Here is a 12,951-nt window from a genome sequence, read left to right as displayed (position 1 = left end):
TACTTTTAATCTATGACTTAGCTATTAGCTTGTGAATTACCATTAAGCTGTTGTGTAAAGAAAGACCACATTTGTTAACGGTGTACCAGCTGTCAGCAGATGCTTGTAGACACAGGCTGTTGTCACAAAACTGTGTTCACTAATTTGGAAATAAACGTCCCTTTTCATGAACAAACACTTTGGGCTAACGTCACGGAGCCTGTGACTGTTGTCCTTTAATCATTTGCTGAGATGTCTCCATCTTTCATCAGTCTTGCATGTATGTGTCCTAAGAGGCAGGAGTGTATCTACACAAAAGCTCCATGCAGAACGGATCAGAGGCCTCGCCGCTCACAAGGGACAGCGTGGAGACTGTGGTGCCCACAAGACTCACCAAACATTAATTCTTAGTTACACTCAGTCACACACACACACACACACACACACACACACACACACACACACACACGCACACACGCACACAGGAACACATCTAAAAATAGCAATAGACTGCAGGACAGATAGAGGAAGACTCATGTGTGTGCAAACACTCCGTCCAACTCTCAGCACCCTGGCATATCTGCAGCTCATTAGAAACTTCCTTTGACACTGAATATGAGAGAATATGAGAGTGTAGAACAGCATTGAACCGCCTCTGAGCCAGAAAGTGGGTGAAAACCAGAAGCTCTGTTCCTCCGGCTGTGAAGTTAAAAGGGGGGGGGGGGATGAAAAGGTGAGGAGAAGATGGTGAGCAGAGCATGAAGACATTCCTGTATCATGCTACTAAAAAGCTTTGGGAGGGCGTGATGTAAGGATGACCAGATCGGGATCAGATCAGCTGACCAGTCCACCTCAGCTGGTGACCCGCTTCTCTCCTTCCATCCATTCAGTTGACTCAGCTGATTCCCTCTCATGCTCTCTGCTTCTTTACTAGGCTTCAGTCTCCTCCCTCACATTCTCTGACTTCATCAGTGTCCCCCCCCCCCCCCCCCCCCCCCCCACTGTCATCGACACTGACTCTGTTCTGGACCCTGTGGGGGGTCGGTGCTGCTGCTCCCAGCTCCAAGAACTGAGTCACACCACCACATTTGGTAATTAAGTTTCCTCCGTGGCCTGAAGTGCTCGTCCGAACCATGGCTTCGACTGGCAGTGCACCACTCACGTTCATTCTCCATCTTCACTTGCGTTCTTCCGGCTGCAAAGATTCTGTGTTCCACTTTTATTTAATTCCATTTTATGAAGTCAGTAAAATCGACAGAGGATGTTCACCTCAGAAGAACAGAAAACAAATCACCACAGGACCGCAAAGATGTCTCCAAGAAGGCAAAATACACGTCTGAATGTGAATCCACACAGTGAATGATGATGGAGCCCAGGGGTCGGACTGCTACTGAAGGCAACATTGTAAATTTAATAATAAACATTACCGCTACTGAGCCTAATTAGGGAAGCTACGGTTTAAGGGCTCAGCGTCAGTATTGGCCGACATTCATGATATTATTGATATTCATTCTCTATCGGCAAAAATGCTGCCAGTCGCTGGATCCCTGGGAGCAGCTGATTACCTGGATCTCACCAGAGAGGCTTCTAGAATCTCTTGACTTTCTGCTCTCTCTCACACACTTCTGTTATTTAGCTCTCTGCTGGACCTGGACTTCCAGCTCACACTCCCGTCTCCACCTCACACTCCCGTCTCCAGCACACATTCCCGTCTCCAGCTCACACTCCCGTCTCCAGCTCACACTCCCGTCTCCAGCACACATTCCCGTCTCCAGCTCACACTCCCGTCTCCAGCACACACTCCCGTCTCCAGCACACACTCCCGTCTCCAGCACACATTCCCGTCTCCAGCTCACACTCCCGTCTCCAGCACATATTCCCGTCTCCAGCTCACACTCCCGTCTCCAGCACACATTCCCGTCTCCAGCACACACTCCCGTCTCCAGCTCACACTCCCGTCTCCAGAACACACTCCCGTCTCCTGTTTACACTCCCATCTCCAGCACACACTCCCGTCTCCAGAACACATTCCCGTCTCCAGCTCACACTCCCGTCTCCAGCACACATTCCCGTCTCCAGCTCACACTCCCGTCTCCAGCTCACACTCCCGTCTCCAGCACACATTCCCGTCTCCAGCTCACACTCCCGTCTCCAGCACACATTCCCGTCTCCAGCACACACTCCCGTCTCCAGCACACATTCCCGTCTCCAGCACACACTCCCGTCTCCAGCTCACACTCCCGTCTCCAGAACACACTCCCGTCTCCTGTTTACACTCCCATCTCCAGCACACACTCCCGTCTCCAGAACACATTCCCGTCTCCAGCTCACACTCCCGTCTCCAGCTCACACTCCCGTCTCCAGCACACATTCCCGTCTCCAGCTCACACTCCCGCCTCCAGCACACATTCCCGTCTCCAGCACACACTCCCGTCTCCAGCACACACTCCCGTCTCCAGCACACACTCCCGTCTCCAGCACACATTCCCGTCTCCAGCTCACACTCCCGTCTCCAGCACACATTCCCGTCTCCAGCTCACACTCCCGTCTCCAGCACACACTCCCGTCTCCAGCTCACACTCCCGTCTCCAGAACACACTCCCGTCTCCTGTTTACACTCCCATCTCCAGCACACACTCCCGTCTCCAGAACACATTCCCGTCTCCAGCTCACACTCCCGTCTCCAGCACACATTCCCGTCTCCAGCTCACACTCCCGTCTCCAGCTCACACTCCCGTCTCCAGCACACATTCCCGTCTCCAGCTCACACTCCCGTCTCCAGCACACATTCCCGTCTCCAGCACACACTCCCGTCTCCAGCACACATTCCCGTCTCCAGCACACACTCCCGTCTCCAGCTCACACTCCCGTCTCCAGCTCACACTCCCAAGTGTTGGAGGGTGATTTCTTTTTTGTCCTGAATTCTGTTGAAAGCTTTTTCATTTCCTATGTTCACCTTGAGATTGAAACATCTGGCCTGCACACCTGCGTTATTCATCACGTACTTAATTTTCCACTTCACATTACACTGCAACACACACACACACACACACACACACACACACACACACACACACACACACACACACACGAAATTACAGATCATTTCAGATGAACATGTCGTGTTTCTTCATGTCCTTAAACCTAACCTCTGTTGTACTCCTTGATCCCACGACGCCGTGTATCCGTCAATACTGTCAGGTTTCATGTTGTTGGAATCAGGGCGCTGGAGCTGCTCTCTGTTGGCTCCCCTGAATAAATTAAGCTTTTTGATTTCAATTCAATACGCTGAACTTCCTAAAATGCCATTTCATTATAAGCTGTCCCCTCTGGTGGTGACTGAAAACACTCCCTCTATATTAATCAGCCGTCCTATTGATCACCAGCCATCAACAGGCTGCTGATTGACAATTAGCTGGTGGAATAAGCAGTTCCATCCTCAAGATGACGGACAGTGATGAGAAACAAGATCTTGAAACAGGCGTTTTGACGTGACTGAGCAGCTGTCACCTCACTCCAGCTGAATCTCCACTGAACTCAGAATTACAGGTTTGAAAAGTGTCCTATTGAATTGTTGTCTCAGGGTGACACCTACACCACGGTCCTCCGCCCACTGCTCAGCCTTGCTAAGTGCTGCCTTCAAGAGAACACACTGTGCTGGACAAACCGAAGCACTGAAGTCTTTTCATGCTTTGTTTTCACACGCCGGGTAGGTAGGGCTGTCAAAGGAAACTCAACATTTACATTTAGGTTTGAATTGTAAGAAAAAAAACACACATTGTGTGGAAACACTGACAACAGCAGCACCACAGTGGACTTTCTGTCTGACATCAGCGGACTGCGTCCATGGCTGCGGGTCTGGTATCACATCATGTCACTTGCACGTTTGATATATGAATGTAGAACATGTGATGTAGGAGGTCGCTCTCTCTGCGTCTAAACCACAACAGGGGTCATCTGAAAAGACCATCCATCCCTCCATCCCTCCATCCATCCATCCCTCCATGTTCTCCCTCCCCTCCTGTTCAGGGTGGTGGGGGTGGAGCCTATCCCAGCAGCCTTCCCCCTGGACAGGTCTCCAGTCCATGGCAGGGCCAACACATAGAGACAGACAACCATTGGCTCTCCCAGCCACGCCTACGGTCAATTTAGAGTCTGGATTAACCTGGTCCCTCTTGATGTCTTTGGACTGTGGAGGAAGCTGGAGTACCAGAGAGAACCCAGCAGGAACAGGGAGAACATGGAGACCTAGGTTTACTGACTATCAGTGTCTTTGCCTAGAATTGTGAGTTTTTAATCGCTTTGACGGCTATGATGTCAGATCTTGGACGTGTTTCTCCTGCTCCTCCTTGCATTCATTCTCTTTTTGCTTCAAGCACATTCAATAAATTACACTTTTACTGCAGATTTGTGACCGTGTGCTTGCAAAAACAAGCTAACAGGCTACAAGTGAGCTGAATAACAGGACTGTGGTCTCAGCAGCAATCTGTGAAGAGCTTGATGAAAACCCCGTGTGGATAAACCAACACTTCAGTCAGAGTTACCGACTGATGGCCACATGCAGCAATGAGGGGAACTAAAACTCTACGAGTTTTGGGAGTTGAAAGGTGTTGTGAAGGCAACGTTCATCACCTTCACACATCACCTTTTAAGTTGATGTGCAGCCGCACGATCATTCACTGCAGTGTTTCTGGCACCTGTTAATGTTCATGCATGCAGGCTCTGGCTGCGTCTCCACCAACTCCAGAGGGACAGGTATTGATCTCTGATTGTCAAGTCTCCACCATGTTTGCCAGCGTCGCGTCCGTTTGTTGCGCAGAGATGGTCCTTAAGGTCTTTTTCTCTTAAAGTAAAAAAAGTATACAATGACGGCTGTCGCTACCACTATAAAAAGCTTCTTGCAGAAAAAATAGTTTTTAAAATATAATTTTCACAAACTGGTGTTGACCATTCTTAGATAATAGTATTATGAATACATCACCACATTTGATGCTGGACCACAAAAAGGCAATGAGGCTTTCCTGGGCTAGGAGAGGTCGTGTGTTTACCGAGCAATTAATTAAACACATAATCCACTGAGTAGGGCACTTCCCTTCTTCACCTGGGAATCCACCAACTAACGAGGTTGTGGAATGTACAACCTGTGGATGTCGCCCGGCAAGGCAGTGGTGTTACCTTGGACGTGAAGGTCAAGGGGATAAGTGTGCTCTGGAAGAATGATGGAGGGAACGGCCTGCAGAGGTAAAGAACTTTGCTGGTGTTGGAGCCATTTAATAATCCATTAGTCTCCATCGTCTGGACGCAGACGAGAGGGCACTCGGAGAGTCTGACATCATCGCATGTAGACCTGTGTTCATTCCAAAACCCAAATTCTATCATTCTACCAAATTACAGCAACAACAAATCCTGACACTCCTCCAACCTCTCCACCAGGGACACTTCTGCTGTTCGGAGGACCAGAGTCAACGAAACACTTAACACTCACGCTTCATCCAAAAAGTTTCTTTCAGTTCACAAACCATCCATTCACCACCTGCATCACTTCTTTCTGACGCCAGTTTGCAGAAAGAGCCAGCAACGTATATTTAGCTTGAAGCTAACGGAGACTGATGGCTAACAACAGCTAAACTGTCCAAAAGTGTTCTTTTACAATCTCTCAGTGCATCTTCTGATCTAATCCAGGAGCTCCAAACTCTTATTTGTAAGTCCTCTAAAGGCAAAACACAAATTTTGGGTGAAGCATCACCTCAACATGGAGCTCTCTGGCCTGGGCAACTTGTAGCAGTGTCCCAGGCAGATTTTAGGGGATGTGTTTTTGTAACAAGGCAGGCACTTCCAGATCAATTGTTTACAGGATCCAGTGGTTTTGCTTTGATTTTTCTAGCCTGCACATATATTTCTGTGTGACCAACACATGAACGCAGTCACCTGACATGTGATGTATCCTGATTTCTTCTTGAACAACAGTACAATGGTTCATGTGATATTGAGTTCTGCTGTGGAGGTCCAGCATTGCTGACTGTCCCTCCACTGGTCAGACTCACCAGGACCTCCTGTCCTGTCCTGGCGAGTTAGGGTTCCAGCCGCTGCTGCCCCCCATCTTCTGAACTGCAACATTCAGACGGAGTTGCTGTGTCGGCTTTCAGCTGAGTGTGAATGATTCCTGTGGCTGCAAAACTCACCTGTCCAACCTGCAAGGCAGTGGCAGAGGCCAGTCACTGGATCGCAGCCGTCGGCATTGGCACAGTCGCATCTCTCCCTGCAGTCCAGGCCGTATGAGCCCTCCTACAGCGACAACACACCTGGCATGAGGACTTACAGCCTACAAACATTGTCAGGGTAGCCTGCTGGATCAGCACGACAGCACATCAATTTATATTCCACTCTCAAAGAGAAACGAGGAAACACTAACGTGACACAGTATGTCGCAGAATTCGTCCCTCCAGCCTGGAGAACAGGTGCAGGTCCCGTTGACGGGGTCGCAGGCCGCCCCGTTGGCACACTGACACGTCTGATTGCAGCTGAGGCCCCAGGCACCGCTGGAGCAGGGGATGGAGCAGTCCACACCCTGCCAACCTGGAGACACAGCCACAGGGGCCCGCCGTCAGCTCAGCCCAACCCTGGGAACAACCTCCAATTGGGATCAGAAGGTATTTTGATACTGCACTTGATTGAGGAATGTTCTGGAAACATCCAGCACAGCAGCAACAGTCCTGCGTGAGATGTGAGTGCCTGTATATTAGAATAGTTACATTAGCGCACATGTATCAGAGTCTGTGTACTTCTTATATATTCATTTTATATTTTCTAATTTTTATTGTGTTTTTTTTATCAGTATGGCGTGATGTCACCATTGTCATCATGGTGACAATCTTTTGGTTTGCTTCATTGAAACTTCTGGTGATCTTAACACTTGTATAAAGACATGACAAACAGTCCTTGTTCTAAGCTCACACACTTTTTGGTTCATAATGCCCCATCTCAACCACACACACACACACACACACACACACACACACACACACACACACACACACACACACACGTGGTTTTCATTGTGTGGACAGCACTCACAGGCTGCATATACATTACATACATATACATATGCATATACATATACATTACATACTGTTTTATACATTGCTCCCACCACCACCATCTTTTATCCCATGAATAAACACTTATCTGTAGAATCAGAAATAAGACTGCCTTGCAGCATTCAGAGACGCTTTTAAGACAAGCAACTGCAAGAGTCAACGTGCGGCCACCAGAGGCCAGACTCATTTCCAGATGTCCGCTGGACTGTAGACGTGAGGACGCCCTTCACGTTTCTGTCACGTCAAGGTAATTAACACATCCTGAGTGTGTCCGACATGTGCTGGACAGCTTTAATATGACACGTTTGACAGCCCTCAGCCAACTTTGGCTCTCTGACTTTTCTCCTCAGCTGCTTTAAATGCGGAAGGAAACGAGGGTTTACAAGGTCAGCACAGACCTTTCAGCCAGAGCTCTCAGACCCCTGCTGGTCCCTGCTCAGCTCCTCTCTCCCCCTCACTTACCGTGTTCCCCGTGTGTCCAACAGCACATGCATATTTAAAGAAGTTGATATTGAAATGCTCCTCCTGAAACCGTCACCTTACCGTGGTGGAGGAGTTTGAGTGCCCTAGTGACCCTAGGAGCTATGCTGTCGGGGGCATTTTGCCCCTGGTAGGGTCACCCAAGGCAGACTGGTCCTAGGCGAAGGGCCAGACAAAGAACGGTTCAACAGACCCTTCATGGAAAAACCAGCAAGTGCGATGTGTACCCTGCCCGGAGGGGCACCGGGGCCCCGCCCTGGAGCCAGGCCCAGGGTGGGGGCTCGAAGGCGAGCGCCTGGTGGCCGGGCCTTGGTCCGTGGGGCCCGGCCGGGCCCAGCCCGAAGAGGAGACACAGGCACGTCCTCCCTTGGACTCACCACTCATCGGGGGAACCGGAGGGGTCCGGTGCAATGTGGTTTGGGTGGCAGTTTCAGGCGGGTGCCTCGGCTGTCTGAACCACAGACATGGAAGCTGGCTTTTGGGACATGGAACGTTACCTCTCTGGTGGGGAAGGAGCTGGAGCTGGTGGAAGAGGTTGAGCGTTACCGGCTTGATATAGTCGGCCTCACCTCGACACAAAGCTCTGGGTCCGGAACCCGAATCCTTGAGAGGGGTTGGACTTTCTCTTTTGCTGGAGTTGCTCCGGGTGAGAGGCGGAGGGCGGGGTTGGGCTTTTTGGTTGCCCCTCGACTCTCTGCCTGTACGTTGGGGTTTACCCCCGTGGACGAAAGGGTTGCTTCCCTGCGCCTTCGGGTCGGGGAACGGGTCCTGACTGTGGTCTGCGCATATGCGCCGAACACTAGTTCAGCGTACCCACCCTTTTTGGAGTCCTTGGGAAGGGTACTGGATGGTGCCCCGGCTGGGGACTCCATTGTCCTACTGGGAGACTTCAATGCTCACGTGGGCAACGACAGCATGACCTGGAGAGGTGTGATTGGGAGGAACGGCAGGCCCGACCTGAACCCGAGTGGTGTTCAGTTATTGGACTTCTGTGCAAGTCGCAGTTTGGCCATAACGAACACCATGTTCGAGCGTAAGGATGCCCACCGGTGCACATGGCACCAGGACACCCTAGGTCGCAGGTCTATGATCGATTTTATAGTCGTATCATTTGACCTGCGACCGCATGTTCTGGACACTCGGTGAAGAGAGGAGCTGAGCTGTCAACTGATCACCACCTGGTGGTGAGTTGGATCAGATGGCAGGGGAAGATGCCGCGCAGACCTGGCAGGCCCAAACGAGTAGTGAGGGTTTGTTGGGAACGCCTGGCAGAAGAACCAGTCAGAACGATCTTTAACTCCCACCTCTGGCAGAGCTTTGATCACATCACGGGGGTAGTGGGGGACATTGAGTCCGAATGGGCCATGTTCCGCTCTGCCATTGTCGAGGCGGCTGCTGTGAGCTGTGGCCGCAAGGCTGCTGGGGCCGGCCGCGGGGGTAATCCTCGAACCCGCTGGTGGACACTAGAGGTGAGGGGAGCCGTCAGGCTGAAGAAGGAGGCTTACAGGGCATGGCTGGCCTGTGGGTCTCCAGAGACAGCTGACTGGTACCGGCAGGCCAAACGGTGTGCAGCTGTGGCGGTCGCCAAAGCAAAAACTCTGGCGTGGGAAGAGTTCGGTGAGGCCATGGAGAACGACTATCGGTCGGCTCCAAAAAGGTTCTGGCAAACCGTCCGTCGCCTCAGGGGGGGAAGGCGGCAACTTGCCCACACTGTTTACAGTGGGGGTGGGAGGCTGCTGACGTCAACTGGGCAGATAATTGGGCGGTGGAAGGAATACTTTGAGGAACTCCTCAATCCCACCAGCACGTACTCCGTGGAGGAGACAGAGTCTGGGGAGTGCTTGGGGCAGAAGTCGCCGAGGCAGTTAAACAACTCCGCGGTGGCAGAGCCCCGGGGGTGGATGAGATCCGCCCTGGGTATCTCAAGGCTCTGAATGTAGTGGGGCTGTCTTGGCTGACACGTCTCTGCAACATTGCGTGGACATCGGGGGAAGTGCCTTTGGAGTGGCAGACCGGGGTGGTGGTCCCCGTCTTTAAGAAAGGGGACCAGAGGGTGTGTTCCAACTATCGGGGGATCACACTTCTCAGCCTCCCTGGTAAGGTCTACGCCAGGGTACTGGAGAGGAGGGTCAGGGCGATAGTCGAACCTCAGATTGAGGAGGAGCAGTGTTGTTTTCATCCTGGCCGTGGAACCAAGGATCAGCTCTTCACCCTCGCGAGGGTGCTGGAGGGGGCATGGGAGTTTGCCCAACCAGTCCACATGTGCTTTGTGGACTTGGAGAAGGCTTACGACCGTGTTCCCAGGAGCATACTGTGGGGGGTACTCCGGGAGTACGGGGTGGATGGCCCTTTACAAAGGGCCATTCGGTCATTCTACCGGAGGAGTGAGAGTCTGGTCCGTGTGGCCGGTAGTAAGTCGGACTTGTTCCCAGTGAGGGTTGGACTCCGCCAAGGCTGCCCTTTGTCACCGGTTCTGTTCATAACTTTTATGGACAAAATTTCTAGGCGCAGCCGGGTGGTGGAGGGGGTTGAGTTTGGTGGCGGGAGGATGTCGTCTTTGCTGTTTGCGGATGACGTAGTCCTCTTAGCGCCATCGGGCCACCACCTCCAGCTCTTGCTGGGACAGTTTGCAGCCGAATGTGAAGCGGCTGGGATGAGAATCAGCACCTCCAAGTCTGAGGCCATGGTCCTCAGCCGGAAAAGGGTGGTTTGCCCACTCGGGGGGGAGGTCTTACCTCAGGTGGAGGAGTTTAAGTATCTCGGGGTCTTGTTCACGCGTGAGGGTAAGATGGAGCGGGAGATTGACAGGCGGATTGGGGCGGCATCCGCAGACTTGCGGTTGCTAAACCAGTCTGTTGTGGTGAAGAGGGAGCTTAGCCAAAAGGCGAGGCTCTCTTTTTACCGGTCAATCTACGTTCCAATCCTCACCTATGGTCATGAGCTTTGGGTAATGACCGAAAGAACAAGATCGCGAATACAAGCGGCCGTAATGAGTTTCCTCCGCAGGGTGGCTGGGCTCTCCCTTAGAGATAGGGTGAGAAGCTCAGTCATTCGGGAGGGACTCAGAGTAGAACCGCTGCTCCTCCATGTCGAGAGGAGCCAGTTGAGGTGGTTCGGGCATCTGGTGAGGATGCCTCCTGGGCGCCTCCCTCTGGAGGTTTTCCAGGCATGTCCAACTGGGAGGAGGCCTCGAGGCCGACCCAGGACATGGTGGAGGGATTATATCTCTCGGCTGGCCTGGGAACGCCTCGGGATCCTCCCAGAAGAGCTGGTTGAAGTGGCTGGGGAGAGGGCAGTCTGGGCTTCCTTGCTGAGACTGCTGCCCCCGCGACCCGGACCCACCGGATGAAGCGGAGGACGACGAAGATATTGAAATGTAGGGAAAACCAAAACGCCAAGTTATCGAGGAAAAATACTTTTTTAAACTTGAGCCTGAAAAGTTTCTCTGCATGTGTTTGGGGTTAAGTTTTGGGAAGATTATGAGCACAATCCAGGCCGTGTTCAGACTGGCAGGCTCAGCCACATTTTTGGCAAATCCTGATGAAATCCAAACTGATTCTGGACAGTGTGGACAACTTAAAAACACATGAAATCCAATTTTAGCAAATTAGATTTCAAAACACATTTGAATCGTGTTTCTACAGACGCGTCCCAAACTGGACGCTCAAAGAGAACTTCAAAGTACTTTTTGTGTCACTCACAAACCACAGTCTGGGACGTTGGCGAGGACGTTCACACTCATGAGGTAATTGGGTGTGAAACCTAATTCGCCTCTCGGGGACAAATAAAGATTGTTCACTGAAAACCATTTCTCTGAGGTTACTCGCAGCTTTAAGTTTGTGATTGGATACAAGAAGTCTGATCTTGCCACTTGCAAATAGAGTGGACAGAAAAAGAAGCTTACAGCTTAAAGCTACGTTCACTCTGCAAGCCTTCAGGCTCAGGTCGATGCGGCCCAGCCAGACTCCAGACTGAGCTCACAGCAGTGCTGAACTGACCCACGTGTGCAGACCAACACTGACAGTGCAATCACATTTGTCTGCAGCATGAATGTGCCATAAATGTCAGATGTCCCAGTATGATAACACCGACAAATAACCAACGTTTCCTTGGTTCCTCGCAATGACAGCGCGAGCAGGACTAAAGATGAGCTGACAGGATAAAGATGCGATGGAAGTTAGACAGCCATGGAGACAACACCTGTAACGCTGTCATTTGTGTTCTTTGGAAATTTAGAGGGGGAATAATGGATCAATAAAAGATGCTGTTACATCACCGAGTGATGCTTTCAGGTAAAATACAGCTTTGAGGCATTAAATATTTCCAGCAATCTTAAGTGTGTGAGTTTTGATTTGAGATCTGTGGAACGTCAAAGCAAAGTAGAGGAGAAGACAAGGTAAAGGAAAGTTCCTCTCACAACAGCAGCCAACAGACAGAGGAACAGAGGCAGTTACTCCAGGATGTGCTTTGAATTCGAGCCGTTGCTGCAATATTCATCTATCCAACGTTAGAAGACGCGCGCTGATGGCTGTTCTGGGGGGATTACTGACAGGCACTCAGGGAAACTGCCAATCAAAGAGAAGACGGAGGAGATGAGGCAGGTTGAGGAAATCTTTGTGTCATTTGTAAATGAGTGTTTGCTGTGCACCAAATATTTTTAAGTGATAAGAGCTCTGCACCCAGGAGGCCATGTTCACGACACATCATTTACGTCCCCATAATTACTGGCAGCTGAGTTGGAAAAGGACGTTCACAATCAGTCTCTCAGTGGTGATGCTGAGCTAAAAATATGACTGTGAATTATTTTCATGTCACAATTTTAACTGCAGGACACAAAATGCCTCTAACAACGACAACGACACAGCTCAAGCAACTGAGGACGGTCTGGAGTCAAGTCACAGACAAAGTTTCTTCATCTGGGTCGCAGCCGAAGCAGATTTCTCCCCAGCCCCTCTTGACGTAAGGATGCTAACCTGGTAAATGTAGCTAAGTGGCTTGGTATAAATCCTGACGCTGTGAGTGAGGACGAATGGCTCTCTTTCTCCTCTCTTCCTGTCATTCATGGTGAACAGGTTCTTCACTAGGAGAGGAACAAACTCCCTCACTGATCTTGCTTCTGCTGCTCTGTGAGTGAATCAGGGGAACACATTAGAAATGCTTTGGCACTTATTTTGGGAGCTGATTACTTCTAATGTAACACAGGGGGAGTGCAGACGACCCCCCCCCCCCCCCCCCACCACCACCTTGCTCTTGAACTCAACACGAGGGGCTACAAAGCTTTGTCAGTAAAAACCGATCCAGGTTGTGCTGCTGTTCACCCTTGAAGCAGGAAGAGAGCAGGATTACATAAAATATACAGTGAGAGACGCATTGAAGGGGGTTCTCCACCAGCAGG

The 12,951-nt window shown here is 51.0% G+C and overlaps 1 protein-coding gene across 6 annotated transcripts in view; it reads right to left on the bottom strand.

The window, feature by feature from the left end:
- The window catches only part of LOC147268855 (multiple epidermal growth factor-like domains protein 11), a 164,518-nt gene that overhangs the window by 30,920 nt on the left and 120,647 nt on the right, over positions 1-12,951 (bottom strand). For all 6 annotated transcript variants that reach the window (XM_086223613.1, XM_086223632.1, XM_086223622.1 and 3 more), the window contains exons 13-14: positions 6,392-6,555; positions 6,162-6,264 (exon numbers count right to left, since the gene is read on the bottom strand). In XM_086223613.1, coding sequence (XP_086079739.1) covers positions 6,162-6,264; positions 6,392-6,555 — 267 coding nt within the window. The remainder of the gene's footprint in view (positions 1-6,161; positions 6,265-6,391; positions 6,556-12,951) is intronic.

The sequence above is a fragment of the Aulostomus chinensis genome, chromosome 2, assembly GCF_037954235.1.
Source record: "Aulostomus chinensis isolate RoL2024-O1b breed Wild chromosome 2, RoL_Achi_v1.0, whole genome shotgun sequence".
NCBI lineage: Eukaryota > Metazoa > Chordata > Actinopteri > Syngnathiformes > Aulostomidae > Aulostomus > Aulostomus chinensis.
The sequence above is the reverse complement of the archived record's forward strand: the minus strand, read 5'-3'. Positions and strand labels throughout refer to the sequence as shown.